At 43.2% G+C, this 18,865-nt stretch overlaps 1 protein-coding gene across 4 annotated transcripts in view; it reads left to right on the forward strand.

Annotated features, from left to right (window-relative positions):
* The window catches only part of kank4 (KN motif and ankyrin repeat domains 4), a 137,532-nt gene that overhangs the window by 77,004 nt on the left and 41,663 nt on the right, over positions 1–18,865 (forward strand). For all 4 annotated transcript variants that reach the window (XM_042322393.1, XM_042322394.1, XM_042322396.1 and 1 more), the window contains one exon: positions 16,285–16,352. In XM_042322393.1, coding sequence (XP_042178327.1) covers positions 16,337–16,352 — 16 coding nt within the window. In that variant the 5' untranslated portion in view covers positions 16,285–16,336. The remainder of the gene's footprint in view (positions 1–16,284; positions 16,353–18,865) is intronic.

The raw sequence follows: 18,865 nt of genomic DNA on the forward strand, positions 1-18,865 counted from the left end.
CCTGTAGCCAGTGGGTTTGGCGACGAGTATGAAGCGAGGGCCAGCCAACGAAAGCGTACAGGTTGCAGTGGTGAGTAGTGTATGGGGCTTTGGTGGCAAAACGGAGGGCACTGTGATAGACTACATCCAGTTTGCTGAGTAGAGTGTTGGAGGCTATTTTATAGATGACATCGCCATCAAGGATCGGTAGGATGGTCAGTTTTACAAGGGTATGTTTGGCAGCATGAGTGAAGGAAGCTTTGTTGCGAAATAGGAAGCCGATTTTAGATTTAATTTTTGATTGGAGATGCTTAATGTGAGTCTGGAAGGAGAGTTTACAGTCTAGCCAGACACCTAGGTATTTGTAGTTATCCACGTATTCTAAGTCAGAGCCGTCCAGAGTAGTGATGCTGGATGGGTGGGCAGGTGCGGGCAATGATCGGTTGAATAGCATTCATTTAGTTTTATTTGCATTTAAGAGCAGTTGGAGGCCACGGAAGGAGAGTTGTATGGCATTGAAGCTCGTCTGGAGGTTAGTTAACACAGTGTCCAAAGAAGGGCCAGAAGTATACAGAATGGTGTCGTCTGCGTAGAGGTGGATCAGAGAATCACCAGCAGCAAGATCGACATCATTGATGTATACAGAGAAGAGAGTCGGCCCGAGAATTGAACCCTGTGGCACCCCCATAGAGACTGCAAGAGGTCCAGACAACAGGCCCTCCGATTTGACACACTGAGCTCTATCAGAGAAGTAGTTGGTGTACCAGGTGAGGCAATCATTTGAGAAACCAAGGCTGTTGAGTCTGCCAATAAGAATGTGGTGATTGACAGAGTTGAAAGCCTTGGCGAAGTCGATGCATACAGCTGCACAGTAATGTCTCTTATCGATGGCGGTTATGATATCGTTAAGGACCTTGAGCGTGGCTGAGGTGAACCCATGACCAGCTCGGAAACCAGATTGCATAGCGGAGAAGGTATGATCTGATTCAAAATGTTCAGTAATCTGTTTGTTAACTTGGCTTTCGAAGACCTTAGAGATGCAGGGTAGGATAGATATATGTCTGTAACAGTTTGAGTCTAGAGTGTCTCCCCCTTCGAAGAGGGGGATGAACGCGACAGCTTCCAATCTTTGGGAATCTCAGACGATACGAAAGAGAGCTTGAAAAGGCTAGTAATAGGGGTTGCAACAATTTCGGCAGATAATTTTAGAAAGAGAGGGTCCAGATTGTCTATCCCGGCTGATTTGTAGGGGTCCAGATTTTGCAGCTCTTTCAGAACATCAGCAATCTGGATATGGGAGAAGGAGAAGTGGTGGGGGCTTGGGCGGGTTGCTGTGGAGGGTGCCACGCAGTTGACCGGGGTAGCCAAGTGGAAAGCATGGCCGGCCGTAGAGAAATGCTTATTGAATTTCTCAATTATAGTGTATTTGTTGGTTGTAACAGTGTTTCTAGCCTCATCAAATCAATCTAGCCTCATCAAATCAATCTAGCCTTATCAAATCAATCACTGAGCAGGGCTGGACTGGGTGATCAAATCACTAAGCAGGGCTGGACTGGGTTATCAAATCACTGAGCAGGGCTGGACTGGGTTATTAAATCACTGAGCAGGGCTGGACTGGGTATTCAAATCACTGAGCAGGACTGGACTGGATATTCAAATCACTGAGCAGGACTGGACTGGGTATTCAAATCACTGAGCAGGACTGGACTGGGTATTCAAATCACTGAGCAGGGCTGGACTGGGTATTCAACTCACTGAGCAGGGCTGGACTGGGTTATCAAATCACTGAGCAGGGCTGGACTGGGTATTCAAATCACTGAGCAGGGCTGGACTGGGTATTCAAATCACTGAGCAGGACTGAACTGGACTGGGTATTCAAATCACTGAGCAGGGGGCTGGACTGGGTATTCAAATCACTGAGCAGGACTGGACTGGATTATCAAATCACTGAGCAGGACTGGACTGGGTATTCAAATCACTGAGCAGGGCTGGACTGGACTGGGTTATTAAATCAAATCACTGAGCAGGGCTGGACTGGACTGGGTTATTAAATCAAATCACTGAGCAGGGCTGGACTGGACTGGGTTATTAAATCAAATCACTGAGCAGGGCTGGACTGGACTGGGTTATTAAATCAAATCACTGAGCAGGGCTGGACTGGACTGGGTTATTAAATCAAATCACTGAGCAGGGCTGGACTGGACTGGGTTATTAAATCAAATCACTGAGCAGGACTGGACTGGACTGGGTTATTAAATCAAATCACTGAGCAGGGCTGGACTGGGTTATCACTGAGCAGGACAACTAAATGAACAGATAGACAGAAGAGGGTGGAGGGGGTGGTGGAGGGTGGCGGAGGGGTGAGGAGGGTGGGGCAGGTTGGAGGAGGGTGGAGGAGGTTGGGAGAGGGTGAAGGAGGGTGGAGGGTGGGGCAGGGGGTGGACACACACACACACAAACACCCTGCACTGTATTGTATTCTGTAGTGTAATCCTTCCAGACATAGAGAGATGGAGAGAATGTCTGGTCTCTCTCTGGAGTTCATCTGGAGGGAGGCCTCTGGCAGCTTATTACAGGAAACTAATGGGTCTGTCCTCCTGCCCTGTCCTCTTGCCCCATCCTCCTTCCCTGTCCTCCTGCCCTGTCCTCCTGCAATATCCTCCGGCCCTGTTCTCCTGCCCTGTTCTCCTGCCCTGTCCTCCTGCCCAGTCCTCCTGCCCTGTCCTCCTGTCCATCATGTTGCCTGCTTTAATTGCAGATGATTCAGAACAACAAACAATGAGTAATATACATTCAATACGTTTCCATAGTAACTTTATTGACTAGATGTTCCAGAGTAACATTAGTGATTAATGTTCCATAGTAACTTTATTGAATAGATGTTCCAGCCTAACATTATTGACTAGATGTTCCAGAGTAACTTTATTGACTAGATGTTCCAGAATAACATTAGTGATTAATGTTCCATAGTAACTTTATTGACTAGATGTTCCAGAGTAACATTATTGACTAGATGTTCCAGAGTAACTTTATTGACTAGATGTTCCAGAGTAACATTAGTGATTAATGTTCCATAGTAACTTTATTGATTAGATGTTCCATAGTAACTTTATTGACTAGATGTTCCAGACTAACATTATTGACTAGATGTTCCAGAGTAACTTTATTGACTAGATGTTCCAGAATAACATTAGTGATTAATGTTCCATAGTAACTTTATTGACTAGATGTTCCAGAGTAACATTATTGACTAGATGTTCCAGAGTAACTTTATTGACTAGATGTTCCAGAGTAACATTAGTGATTAATGTTCCATAGTAACTTTATTGACTAGATGTTCCATAGTAACTTTATTGACTAGATGTTCCATAGTAACTTTATTGACTAGATGTTCCATAGTAACTTTATTGACTAGATGTTCCAGAGTAACTTTATTGACTAGATGTTCCAGAGTAACATTATTGACTAGATGTTCCAGAGTAACTTTATTGACTAGATGTTCCAGAGTAACATTAGTGACTAGATGTTCCAGAGTAACTTTATTGACTAGATGTTCCAGAGTAACATTAGTGATTAATGTTCCCCTGGTTGTGTTTATGTGTGAGTTTCTGTGCATGTGTGTATGTACTTTTGTGTGTGTCTTTGTGTGCGTGCCAGCATGTGTGTTTTTTATGGTGACTAGCTATTTCCACTTTCTCAGGATTATGTGGAGGTAAACACAGATGGTGAGGGTGCTGATAAAAGACGTTCTAGAGCTGTACACCTGGTAACAACCAGTGAGAAACTCACAGATGTTGTTTTGTTGTCTAGTTCAGCCATTCATTCTGCTGCCGAGTTAGGCTTGGCGAGCTGGTCACAGATCTAGAGGTACAGCTGCAGACCTTTCAGTGTGTGTTTGTGAGTGTGTGTGTGTGTGTGTGTGTGTGTGAGATATGATGGTGCAGCTGCCATCCCTTCCCAGCTGTCATCTCCAGTCTCCCCTCTCCAAACTACTTTCCCTCTCTCCTCTCTGTATTAATATCATTCAATCTGCAGCACTCTACAGGAACTGGTAATGACCCATGACTTTCAATGAAGGCTCGGCCCCCTGTGGTTCACTGGGTCAGCTGACATAATATGAGATGTCTGTCGGCAGGAGGTTATTTACTGTAGCTGTTACTGTGATGTGATGCCCACGGCTTCCGGACAGGAGTTATTATAATGATTGTCAGTCTCCACCTCATCATCAGCCTCGATTATGCTTTACTGGTTTAAATACATGGTGTTTGTAGATTGTATATCACACATGTCCTTGAGTGTGATGGAAATAGTGTATGTGTGTGTTTTATTGTCGTTACTGGAAAGAGACTCACATGTGTGTTTGATTTTGAACCCACAGAATCAGACATAAACCTGTCCGGTTCTTGTGACCTTGTTAGTCTTCTTGGAAAATGTATTTTCCGTATGAACTTTTGAGGTGATGGATGAGTCCCCCACTCTGGCCCAGTTTCCTCTGTGCCTGCCTGTAACCATGATGAAGAGATGTTCTGGCCCAGTTTCCTCTGTGCCTGCCTGTAACCATGATGAAGTGATGTTCTGACCCAGTTTCCTCTGTGCCTGCCTGTAACCATGATGAAGAGATGTTCTGGCCCAGTTTCCTCTGTGCCTGCCTGTAACCATGCTGAAGTGATGTTCTGACCCAGTTTCCTCTGTGCCTGCCTGTAACCACGATGAAGTGATGTTCTGACCCAGTTTCCTCTGTGCCTGCCTGTAACCATGATGAAGTGATGTTCTGACCCAGTTTCCTCTGTGCCTGCCTGTAACCATGATGAAGTGATGTTCTGACCCAGTTTCCTCTGTGCCTGCCTGTAACCATGATGAAGTGATGTTCTGACCCAGTTTCCTCTGTGTCTGCCTGTAACCACGATGAAGTGATGTTCTGACCCAGTTTCCTCTGTGCCTGCCTGTAACCATGATGAAGTGATGTTCTGACCCAGTTTCCTCTGTGCCTGCCTGTAACCATGATGAAGTGATGTTCTGGCCCAGTTTCCTCTGTGCCTGCCTGTAACCACGATGAAGTGATGTTCTGACCCAGTTTCCTCTGTGCCTGCCTGTAACCATGATGAAGTGATGTTCTGACCCAGTTGCCTCTGTACCTGCCTGTAACCACGATGAAGTGATGTTCTGGCCCAGTTTCCTCTGTGCCTGCCTGTAACCACGATGAAGTGATGTTCTGACCCAGTTTCCCCTGTGCCTGCCTGTAACCATGCTGAAGTGATGTTCTGGCCCAGTTTCCTCTGTGCCTGCCTGTAACCATGATGAAGAGATGTTCTGGCCCAGTTTCCTCTGTGCCTGCCTGTAAACCATGCTGAAGTGATGATCATCCAATCAAATCAAATACATCATCCAATCAAATCAAATCAAATGTATTTATATAGCCCTTTGTACATCAGCTGATATCTCAAAGTGCTGTACAGAAACCCAGCCTAAAACCTCAAACAGCAAGCAATGCAGGTGTAGAAGCACGGTGGCTAGGAAAAACTCCCTAGAAAGGCCAAAACCTAGGAAGAAACCTAGAGAGGAACCAGGCTATGTGGGGTGGCCAGTCCTCTTCTGGCTGTGCCGGGAGGAGATTATAACAGAACATGGCCAAGATGTTCAAATGTTCATAAATGACCAGCATGGTCCAATAATAATAAGGCAGAACAGTTGAAACTGGAGCAGCCGCACGGCCAGGTGGACTGGGGACAGCAAGGAGTCATCATGTCAGGTAGTCCTGAGGCATGGTCCTAGGGCTCAGGTCATCCGAGAGAGAGAAAGAAAGAGAGAAAGAGAGAATTAGAGAGAGCACACTTAAATTCACACAGGACACCGAAAAGGACAGGAGAGGTACTCCAGATATAACAAACTGACCCTAGCCCCCCGACACATAAACTACTGCAGCATAAATACTGGAGGCTGAGACAGGAGGGTATTTATTGACTAGATGTTGCTGGTATTTTGGCCCATTCCTCCATGCAGATCTCCTCTAGAGCAGTGATGTTTTGGGGCTGTTGCTGGGCAACACAGACTTTCAACTCCCTCCAAAGATTTTCTATGGGGTTGAGATCTGGATACTGGCTAGGCCACTCCAGGACCTTGAAATGCTTCTTACGAAGCCACTCCTTCGTTGCCCGGGCAGTGTGTTTGGGATCATTGTCATGCTGAAAGACCCAGCCGCGTTTCATCTTCAATGCCCTTGCTGATGGAAGGAGGTTTTCACTCAAAATCTCACGATACATGGCCCCATTCATTCTTTCCTTTACACGGATCAGTCGTCCTGGTCCCTTTGCAGAAAAACAGCCCCAAAGCATGATGTTTCCACCCCCATGCTTCACAGTAGAGATGGTGTTCTTTGGATGCAACTCAGCATTCTTTGTCCTCCAAACACGACGAGTTGAGTTTTTACCAAAAAGTTATATTTTGGTTTCAGCTGACCATATGACATTCTCCCAATCTTCTTCTGGATGATCCAAATGCTCTCTAGCAAACTTCAGATGGGCCTGGACATGTACTGGCTTAAGCAGGGGGACACGTCTGGCACTGCAGGATTTGAGTCCCTGGCGGCGTAGTGTGTTACTGATGGTAGGCTTTGTTACTTTGGTCCCAGCTCTCTGCAGGTCATTCACTAGGTCCCCCCGTGTGGTTCTGAGATTTTTGCTCACCGTTCTTGTGATAATTTTGACCCCACGGAGTGAGATCTTGCGTGGATCCCCAGACAGATTTTCCACCATAATTTGCAAATAAATTCATTAAAAATCCTACAATGTGATTTTCTGGATTTTTTTCTTCTCATTTTGTCTGTCATAGTTGAAGTGTACCTATCATGAAAATTACAGGCCTCTCTCATCTTCTTAAGTGGGAGAACTTGCACAATTGGTGGCTGACTAAATACTTTTTTGCCCCACTGTATATTTATATATAAATAAATGGTGGGACCAACAGCAATAATAATAGTAGTAGTGGAAATGGGATTACCATTATCAACAAGTACAACAACAATATTAATGAGAACAACAATACAATGGTAATGGTAACGGTAGTGGACCAGTGTCAACATGAGAAGACAGTCTCTCTCTCATGACTGAGAAGACACATGACATGGTATGTAAGACAAAACAAAACAAGATGGGAAATATTATTGACATTACTTTGCACTTTTCACTGGTTGTCCCTCAGGTTGTGGCAGGAGGACACATATTTGGCTTCCAAAACTACACATTTTGGCTTTTCACCCAATAAATATTAGATTTTTTCTTCATCTTTTATAGTTTCAAATTCTTTGTATTGAATTATAATTTTGGGAAAGAAATATTCTCTTAGGTCTGAGTATTTGTAACAGTGTAATAGGAAATGCAGCTCTGTCTCTACCTCTCCCCTGGAGCAGAGTGAGCACAGCATGTCCTCTCTGGGCAGCCAGGTTTGTCTGTGACGACCGGTCTCTATAGCCAGACTGTGCTCACTGAGTCTGTACCTAGTCAATGTTTTCCTCAGTTTTCTATCAGTCAGTGGTCAGATAGTCTGCCACCATATACTGTCTGTTTAGAGCAAAATAGCATTGACGTTTACTTTGATTTTTGGTGGTGTCTTTCCAATAGGTGATATATTTTTCTTTTTGCTTTGTGATGATTTGGTTGGGCCAGATTTTCTGAGTGCTGTTCTGAGGCTCTATGGGGTTGGTTTGGGTTGGTGAACTGAGTCTCAGAACCAGCTGGCTGAGTGCTGTTCTGAGGCTCTATGGGGTTGGTTTGGGTTGGTGAACTGAGCCTCAGAACCAGCTGGCTGAGTGCTGTCCTGAGGCTCTATGGGGTTGGTTTGGGTTGGTGAACTGAGCCTCAGAACCAGCTGGCTGAGTGCTGTCCTGAGGCTCTATGGGGTTGGTTTGGGTTGGTGAACTGAGCCTCAGAACCAGCTGGCTGAGTGCTGTCCTGAGGCTCTATGGGGTTGGTTTGGGTTGGTGAACTGAGCCTCAGAACCAGCTGGCTGAGGGGACTCTTCTCTTTTTTCATCTCTTGGCATTGTAGAGCTGTGTGATGGAATGTTTTGGGGTCACTTGTTTTTAGGTGGTTGTAAAATTTGATGGCTCTTTTTTCTATTCGAATGAGGAGGGGGTATTGACCCAATTCTGCTCTACATGCGTTATTTGGCGTTTTTCTTTGCACTTGCAATACAGTCTTGCAAAACTCTGCATGCAGTATTTCAATTGGATGTTTGTCCCATTTGGTAATTTAATTATTAGAGCTTGGACCCCATACTTCACTGCCATATAGAGCAATTGGTTCTATAACTGAGCCAGATACTAATTGAAATTTCGATTATGATGTTCCTTTTAATGGCATAGAATGCATTTCTTGCTTTGTCTCTCAGCTCATTCACAGCCATTTGTTTTTAATGTACATTGATTTAATAAAATGATATGTTTTCCCTCCAATACCACTTTCTATTAGTTTATAAAAAAGACCTTTGTGCCAAATTGAATAAAATGCTTTCTTGAAATCTACAAAACACGAGTAGATTTAGCCTTTGTTTTGGTTTACTTGTTTATCAATTAGAGTGTGGAGGGTGTAAATGTGGTCTGTTGTACGATCATTTTTTAGAAATCCAATCTGGCTTCTGTTCAGGACGTTGTGTTCGTCAAGGAAATGATGTAGTCTGCTATTTATAATACTGCAGAGAATTTTGCCCAAGTTGCTGTTAACGCAAATTCCTCTCTAATTATTTGGGTCAAATTTGTCTCCATTTTTATAGATTAGTGTGATCAATCCCTGGTTCCAAATATTGGGGAAAATACCTGCAGTGAGGATAATGTTGAAGAGTTTGAGTATAGCCAATTTGAATTTGTGGTCTGTATATTTGATCATTTCATTTAAAATACCACCAGCACCACAGGCCTTTTTGGGTTGGAGAGTGCATCGTTTTTCCAATAATTCTTCTTCTGTAATTGGGGTATCCACAGGATTCTGATAGTCTTTGACTGCTGATTCAAGGATTTGTCATTTTTCTTTTATATCATTTTGTTCTGGGCTCTTTGTTATATTGCTGTAGAGGTTTGCAAAGTGATTTCTCCACATATCCCCATTTTGGATAGCCAATTCCTCATGATGAGGTTTGTTTCATTGATTCCAATTCTCCCAGAAGTGGTTTGATTCTATGGATTCCTCAATTCCATCCAGCTGATTTCTAATGTGCTGTTCCTTTTTTTGTTCTTAGGGTGTGTTTGTATTGGTTCAGTGTTTCCCCATATTGAAGGCGTATATTTTTGTTGTCTGGTTCTCTGTGTTTTTGATTAGACATATTTCTCAATTACTTTCTTAGATTTTTGCAATCATTATCAAACCATTTTTCATTATCTGTTATTTCTGGTTTGCTCTTATGCTTCTTTAAATTAGCCAAGGAGGCTAATTTGTCAAATATAAAGTTTATGTTCCAAACAGCCAAATTTACACCTTCATTGCTGTAGGAGAATGTTAAGGCTAAAAAGTTGTCCAGGAGAGATTGTATTTTTTGGCTACTAATTGCTTTTTGGTAGATGTCTGTACTGTTTGCACTTCATCTATAGGCCTGTTTAGTACCATGTCATTTATTGCTTCATGGTTGGGTTCTGCTCTTCTCAGATACACTGTGATTTTACTGTGGTCTGAGAGAGGTGTTAGTGGCCTGACTGTGAAGGCTCTGAGAGACTCTGGGTTTAGGTCGGTGAGGAAGTAGTCTACAGTGCTGCTGCCAAGGGATGAGCTGTAGGTGTATCTACCAAAAGAGTCCCCTCTCAGCCTACCATTGACTATGTACAGACCCAGTGTTCCACAGAGCTGTAGGTGTACCTACCAAAAGAGTCCCCTCTCAGCCTACCATTGGCTATGTACAGACCCAGTGTTCCACAGAGCTTCAGGAGCTGTACTCCGTTTTTGTTTTTCACTTTGTCATAGTTGTTTCTGTGGGGGTATGTGGGGAGGGAAATGTTGTTGCTTCCCGGTAGGTGTTTGTCCCCATGACTGTTAATAGTTCTTCTGCTGTTCTAGCATTCAGGTCTCCACAGACCAGTACGTTGCCTTGGGCCTGAAAGTGACTAGTCTCCCCCTCTAGAATGGAGAAACTCTCTTCATTGAAGTAGGGTGACTCTGAGGGGGGAATGTATGACGCACAGAGGAAGATGTTTTTATCTGTTAAGATAGCCTCCTTGTTGATTTTTAACCAGATAAAAATTACCCTGTTTTGATCAATTCGATTGAATGAATTAGTTCAGATTTATACCATATTAGCATTCCCCCTGAGTCTCTGCCCTGATTGATTCCTTTTAATTTAGTGGATGGTACAATTATCTCCCTATAACCTAGTGGACAGCCAGTGGAAACATCACCTCTGCACCATGTTTCCTGTAGTACTACAATACCAACATCATCAATTTCTTTCAGGAAGTCTGGGTTTCTGCTCTTTAGTCCAAAAGCAGAGGTCTTCAACCCTTGTAAATTCCAACATGCAACGTAAACAGATTTCATAACTATTTTTTATTTTTCTTTACCTTCAAAATGAGACAAACACTCACGATCCAACAAGAACTATTAAAATAAGATTTTTCAATTAAAGTAAACTCTTTAACTCTCAAATGTGATTTGTTTATCCTTTAAGATAGAATTTGTGTCATGCTACTTGGGTGGGTGTAGTGTGAGGATGGTGGAGTTCTTGTGCTCATCTTACCATGACCCTCGGCATAACACATGTGAGCATAGTAGACTCAGCATTTGTTTAATGTCACTCATTTGGTTGGTGGGGGCTGGGCCAGTTGCTCCTCTCACAGCCTGTGTGTAGCGCTCCCTCTCTATCTCCCTCTCTCTCTCTCTCTCTCTCTCTCTCTCCCCCCCTCTCTCTCTCTCTCTCTCTCTCTCAATTCAATTCAATTCAGGGGCTTTATTGGCATGGGAAACATGTGTTAACATTGCCAAAGCAAGTGAGGTAGATAATATATAAAGTGAATATATAAAGTGAAATAAACAATAAAAATTAAGAGTAAACATCACACATACAGAAGTTTCAAAACTTCTCTCTCTCTCTCTCCCTCTCTCTCTCTCTCTCTCCCTCTCTGTGCCTTTCCCCTTCTCTGTGCCTCTCTCTCTCTCTCTCTCTCTCTCTCTCTCTCTCTCTCTCTCTCTCTCATATCTATCCCTGTGTTTTTAGTAAGGATATAATTAACTAGCTGTGCTGTTCTCTCTGCTCTGCTCTGCTCTGCCAGCTGTGTATAATTGCCTGTCGAGTCTGCAACCTTGCGCTTTACTCAGCAATTATCAACAGCATTCTTCCGCTCACAAATTGGCTAATTAGGCCTCAAGGACAGCGAGCCGGAACCAGATTGCCCAGCGTCACATGAAGGATTTGGAGTGTCAGGGACATGCATGCCCCTGCTTCCATAGCAACACCTCAGCGACAAGATAAATTAGCCGTATGTGTGGTTTCCATGGTAGCAGAGACAATGTGTTAGTCAGATCCTGTGTGTCTTATGATAGTCATACGATGTATCATGACTAACTCCCGGTGAGTCACTGGCTAACGGCTGAAATGAAGATAAGTAGGGCCGGTGTAAAGGGCTGAGGGATAGAGACATGACTGGTAAAGAGCTGAGAGATAGAGATATGACTGGTAAAGGGCTGAGAGATATGACTGGTAAAGAGCTGAGGGATAGAGATATGACTGGTAAAGGGCTGAGAGATAGAGATGTGACTGGTAAAGGGCTGAGGGATAGAGATATGACTGGTAAAGGGCTGAGGGATAGAGATATGACTGGTAAAGGGCTGAGAGATAGAGATATGACTGGTAAAGGGCTGAGAGATATGACTGGTAAAGGGCTGAGAGATATGACTGGATAAAGGGCTGAGAGATAGAGATATGACTGGTAAAGGGCTGAGAGATAGAGATATGACTGGTAAAGGGCTGAGATAGATATGACTGGTAAAGTGCTGAGAGATAGAGATATGACTGGTAAAGGGCTGAGAGATAGAGATATGACTGGTAAAGGGCTGAGAGATAGAGATATGACTGGTAAAGGGCTGAGAGATAGAGATATGACTGGTAAATGGCTGAGAGATAGAGATATGACTGGTAAAGGGCTGAGAGATAGACATATGACTGGTAAAGGGCTGAGAGATAGAGATATGACTGGTAAAGGGCTGAGAGATATGACTGGTAAAGGGCTAAGAGATAGAGATATGACTGGCAAAGAGCTGAGAGATATGACTGGTAAAGAGCTGAGAGATATGACTGGTAAAAGGCTGAGAGATATGACTGGTAAATGGCTGAGGGATAGAGATATGACTTGTAAAGAGCTGAGAGATATGACTGGTAAAGGGCTGAGAGATATAGATCTGACTGGTAAAGAGCTGAGGGATAGAGATATGAATGGTAAAGGGCTGGGGGATAGAGATATGACTGGTAAAGGGCTGGGGGATAGATATATGACTGGTAAAGGGCTGAGGGATAGAGATATGACTGGTAAAGGGCTGAGAGATAGAGATATGACTGGTAAAGGGCTGAGAGATAGAGATATGACTGGTAAAGGGCTGAGAGATAGAGATATGACTGGTAAAGGGCTGAGAGATAGAGATATGACTGGTAAAGGGCTGAGGGATAGAGATATGACTGGAAAAGGCCTGAGGGATAGAGATATGACTGGTAAAGGGCTGAGAGATAGAGATATGACTGGTAAAGAGCTGAGAGATAGAGATATGACTGGTAAAGGGCTGGGGGATAGAGATATGACTGGTAAAGGGCTGAGGGATAGAGATGTGACTGGTAAAGGGCTGGGGGATAGAGATATGACTGGTAAAGGGCTGAGGGATAGAGATATGACTGGTAAAGGGCTGAGGGATAGAGATATGACTGATAAAGTGCTGAGAGATAGAGATATGACTGGTAAATGACTGAGAGATAGAGATATGACTGGTAAAGGGCTGAGAGATAGAGATATGACTGGTAAAGGGCTGAGAGATATGACTGGTAAAGGGCTGAGAGATAGAGATATGACTGGTAAAGGGCTGAGAGATATGACTGGACAGGGTAGAAACACAGAGACAGTTCTGCTCTAGATATCACATTGCTTTGCTTTGCTTTATTGTTTGGGGTTTATTCATGGAGGCGGTCCAGCTAGAGGTTGTTATTGATCCGAGATCAGGTTCCTGTGTGGATTGGCTGTCATTTTGATCGATGGCCTTGCCATCCAATGCGGTGCCTGTGTATTGTAGCATATTCCTGTGCTGTACTCTGATGGTAAACAGCCCACCTCTACTCTAAGCACACAGTCTTTCCCCAGCACCACCGTTCCAGTGTGTATTGTTCACAGATACAGGACATTTGTTGTCGGGTAGAAAGATGCTTCCTCTGTTCTCCCCAAAGTCATTAAAGCAGAATGAGTAGAGATTGTCACTTACAATTTGTTCTTTGCCTTAGGCTTCAAAGGTGTTTTGTTCTTTGTGCATTATTAAGAGGGTTGTGATGGTACCAAGCTGCAGGAAGGTAATAAGAAAAGCTCAGGAAAGTGCTCAAGAGCCTAAAGTCTTCCATTATGATGATAAAACACATTTAAGGTGAGAAAGCAATCATAAGGATTGATACAAGTAGCATAGATAAGTAGAATAGCATAAGTAGCATAGATAAGTAGTTAGATAAGTAGAATAACATAAGTAGATTAGATAAGTAGGATAGATAAGTAGCATAGATAAGTAGATTAGATAAGTAGATTCACATAAGTAGGATAGATACGTAGAATAGATAAGTAGGATAGATACAGTGGGGAGAACAAGTATTTGATACACTGCCTATTTTGCAGGTTTTCCTACTTACAAAGCATGTACAGGTCTGTAAAAATCCAGAAAATCACATTGTATGATTTTTAAGTAATTAGTTAGCATTTTATTGCATGACATAAGTATTTGATATATCAGAAAAGCAGAACTTAATATTTGCTACAGAAACCTTTGTTTGCAATTACAGAGATCATATGTTTCCTGAAGTTCTTGACCAGGTTTGCACACACTGCAGCAGGGATTTTGGCCCACTCCTCCATACAGACCTTCTCCAGATCCTTCAGGTTTTGGGGCTGTCGCTGGGAAATACGGACTTTCAGCTCCCTCCAAAGATTTTCTATTGGGTTCAGGTCTGGAGACTGGCTAGGCCACTCCAGGACCTTGAGATGCTTCTTACAGAACCACTCCTTAGTTGCCCTGGCTGTGGGTTTCGGGTAGTTGTCATGCTGGAAGACCCAGCCACGACCCATCTTCAATGCTCTTACTGAGGGAAGGAGGTTGTTGGCCAAGATCTCGCGATACATGGCCCCATCCATTCTCCCCTCAATACGGTTTATTCGTCCTGTCCCCTTTGCAGAAAAGCATCCCCAAAGAAGGATGTTTCCACCTCCATGCTTCATGGTTGGGATGGTGTTCTTGGGGTTGTACTCATCCTTCTTCTTCCTCCAAACACGGCGAGTGGAGTTTAGACCAAAAAGCTCAATTTTTGTCTCATCAGACCACATGACCTTCTCCCATTCCTCTTCTGGATCATCCAGATGGTCATTGGCAAACTTCAGACGGGCCTGGACATGCGCTGGCTTGAGCTGGGGGACCTTGCGTGCGCTGCAGGATTTTAATCCATGACGGCGTAGTGTGTTACTAATGGTTTTCTTTGAGACTGTGGTCCCAGCTCTCTTCAGGTCATTGACCAGGTCCTGCCGTGTAGTTCTGGGCTGATCCCTCACCTTCCTCATGATCATTGATGCCCCACGAGATGAGATCTTGCATGGAGCCCCAGACTGAGGTTGATTGACCGTCATCTTGAACTTCTTCCATTTTCTAATAATTGCGCCAACAGTTGTTGCCTTCTCACCAAGCTGCTTGGCTATTGTCCTGTAGCCCATCCCAACCTTGTGCAGGTCTATAATTTTATCCCTGATGTCCTTACACAGCTCTCTGGTCTTGGCCATTGTGGAGAGGTTGGAGTCTGTTTGATTGAGTGTGTGGACAGGTGTCTTTTATACAGGTAACGAGTTCAAACAGGTGAAGTTAATACAGGTAATGAGTGGAGAACAGGATGGCTTCTTAAAGAAAAGCTAACAGGTCTGTGAGAGCCGGAATTCTCACTGGTTGGTAGGTTTTCAAATACTTATGTCATGCGATAAAATGCAAATTAATTACTTAAAAATCATACAATGTGATTTTCTGGATTTTTGTTTTCGATTCCGTTTCTCACAGTTGAAGTGTACCAATGATAAAAATTACAGACCTCTACGTGCTTTGTAAGTAGGAAAACCTGCAAAATCGGCAGTGTATCAAATACTTGTTCTCCCCACTGTAAGTAGCATAGATAAGTAGATTAGATAAGGGTTTGATTTGAATTGCATGCTCTGATAATACTCATAAAGTTGTTTATTGCACTGGAATTCACTCCTGTCTGCCGGGTTCCAGTTTACACTTCATCTCTCACTAAAACAGGCTTTGAGAAGGACGTGTTCTTCTGACGAGCTCTTTTTCTTTCACCCGCACTAATTTACATGGAAATTGTGTGTTTATCTGCTCAACTGTTTAGCGATTTATATTTTTGCTGCAGGCCTAAGGGTGTGCTATTTTAAATGGGTTCAATCTTTAAAGCATGGGAAGGCTTTGGGAACATCCTTGCCTTTACTGTGTATTATTAGTAGTACATTGGATATTACATTTAAAAGCATAAACCTCTGAAAGTTTTGACCCAAATCTCTGAGTTGTTTTTATTCCTTGTGTTATTATTTTCTATTTTCCTCTCTGCATTGTTGGGAAGAATTTCACTGTTTGTCTACACCTATTGTTCACCAAGAATGTAATTTTTGTTTTTTGTTGATTTGATTGATTTGATTTTTTCCATCCCAATTGCCTCATGCAAGGCCCCTCGTAAAAAGCCGCGGGCTTCAGTTTCTTGGCAGCTCCAACTGGAACAAAACACACAAAATGGCACCCAGATGGAACATTTTCCTAATTAGTTGGATGAAACTGTAGCCCTTGTCAGTGTTGTGGTGATTTCTAATGGCCACCGAGGGTCTCTCTCACTCTTTTAGACAATGACACAGTGGAGAGGTTGTGGACAGGATGTTTCTCTCATTAGCAACAAACAGACTATCACGGGTAGCTGCAACAAGTCATTTCACATACGCTCTTCTCATCTAAAAAGAAAAGAGCTCTTATTTAAAACAAAACAGAGGTTGTACTACAAACAGTTGGCCAGTGTTGATATTCCGTGTTATTTCAGTTGCTCACAGACTTCCATTCTCTTTTCCAGGTTGCCCACTCTCTGACAGCAGAGAAGTCCATGAACCTGAACTAATACAGCGATGGACAGGAAAAGTGGTAAGTTAAAAGTCACACAGTCGTTCCCAAATCCATCCCCTTCTGCCCTAACCCCTGTGTGATAGCATGTCTGAGGGTCCTGGAGAAGAAAGCAGTGTAGTGGTAAAGCTTCCAGCACAGGAGGTCGGAGAGGACGGGCTCGTGATAATGGCTGGAGCGGAATCAGTGGAATGGCATCAAATACATCCAACACATGGTTTCCATGGTTTCCAGGTGTTTGATGCCATTCCATTCGCTCCAATCCAGACATTATTGTGAGCCGTCCTCCCCTCAGCAGCCTCCACTGGCTTGCACTATATTGCTTCCACCTTACAGAGCTGCAATCATTGAAGGGTCAGGGGTAAGAGGAAGGGGTAGCGAACAAGGGTTTTCTCTTCCTAATATTCTTGCTGTGCTAAACACTATCCGCCTGTCTCATTATACATACACTACCGTTGAAAGGTTTGGGGTCACTTAGAAATGTCCTTATTTATAAAGAAAAGCTCATTTTTTTGTCCATTAAAATAACATCAAATTGATCAGAAATACAGTGTAGACATTGTTAATGTTGTAAATGACTATTGTAGCAGGAAACGGCTGATTTTAATGGAATATCTACAATATCTACATAGGAGTCCCATTATCAGCAACCATCACTCCTGTGTTCCAATGGCACGTTCTGTTAGCTAGTTGAGTATCTGGAGCATCAGCATTTGTGGGTTCGATTACAGGCTCATAATGGCCAGAAACTTGAAACTTGTCAGTCTATTCTTGTTCTGAGAAATGAAGGCTATTCCATGCGAGAAATTGCCAGTCTCAACAACGTCAACAGTGAAGAGGCGACTCCGGGATTGTTGGCCTTCTAGGCAGAGTTGCAAAGAAAATGCCATATCTTAGACTGGCCAATAAAAAGAAAATATTAAGATGGGCAAAAGAACACTGGACAGGGGTAGTCTGCATAGAAGGCCAGCATCCCGGAGTCACCTCTTCACTGTTGATGTTGAGACTGGTGTTTTGCGGGTACTATTTAATGAAGCTGCCAGTTGAGGACTTGTGAGGTGTCTGTTACTCAAACTAGACACTCAAATGTACTTGTCCTCTTGCTCAGTGGTGCACCGGGGCCTCCCACTTCTCTTTTTATTCTGGTTAGAGACAGTTTGCGCTGTTCTGTGAAGGGAGTAGTGCACAGCGTTGTACGAGATCTTCAGTTTATTGCCAATTTCTCGCATGGAATATCCTTCATTTCTCAGAACAAGAATAGACTGATGAGTTTCAGAAGAAAGTGCTTTGTTTCTAGCCATTTTGAGCCTGTAGTCGAACGTACGTTGACGCAGCAAAGCTAAGCTGAGTTGAGTTTTGCATACTAATGAGTGTAAATGTGTTTCATCCTAATCACAGAAAGATAATTACATCCTAGACTCTTATAGGGTTTATACAAAGTAATGTAGTGTACATCCTGTCCCTGGCTGCATCTATATAGGGGGGACTGTGAATACTAAAACTGTAAGGCAACAAGCTGATGAAAGCAACGAGCCAAAACGCATTAGTTGCTGGTTTTAATAATAAATGGTAATTGTGGCTGAATATCGTCATCCTCCTCTCTTCAGTTGGTCCTTGGTTGATGAGCGAAGTAGCAACAGTGTAATACTAAAACTGAAAGAAATGCAATTACTGACAGCTCTGGTGCTGTAGACACAGTAGTCCCTTTTCTTGAAATGTTGATTCATGTGCTGATTCATGTGCTGATGTTGATTCATCAACCCTGTAATATACTATCCCACTCAACCCTATCATAGACTATCCCTATCAACCCTGTCATAGGCTATCCCTATCAACCCTATCATAGACTATCCCTATCAACCCTGCCATATACTATCCCTATCAACCCTGTCATAGGCTATCCCTATCAACCCTGTCATATACTATCCCTATCAACCCTATCATATAATATCTATCAATGCCATATACTATCCCTATCAACCCTGTCATATACTATCCCTATCAACCCTATCATATACTATCCCTATCCCTATCAACCCTATCAATATACTATCCCTATCAACCCTATCATATACTATCCCTATCAACCCTGCCATATACTATCCCTATCGACCCTGTCATATACTATCCCTATCAACCCTATCATATACTATCCCTATCAACCCTGTCATATACTATCCCTATCAACCCTGTCATATACTATCCATATCAACCCTATCTTAGACTATCCCTATCAACCCGATCATAGACTATCCCTATCAACCCTATCAAAGACTATCCATATCAACCCTATCATATACTATCCCTATCAACCCTGTCATATACTATCCCTATAAACCCTGTCATAGACTATTCCAATCAACCCTATCATATACTATCCCTATCAACCCCTTCATAGACTATCCCTATCATAGACTATCCCTATCAACCCTATCATAGACCATCCCTGTCATATACTATCCCTATCAACCCTATCATAGACTATCACTACCAACCCTATCATACTGTCCCTATCAACCCTATCATAGACTATC

The sequence above is a fragment of the Oncorhynchus tshawytscha genome, linkage group LG05 (genome assembly GCF_018296145.1).
Source record: "Oncorhynchus tshawytscha isolate Ot180627B linkage group LG05, Otsh_v2.0, whole genome shotgun sequence".
NCBI lineage: Eukaryota > Metazoa > Chordata > Actinopteri > Salmoniformes > Salmonidae > Oncorhynchus > Oncorhynchus tshawytscha.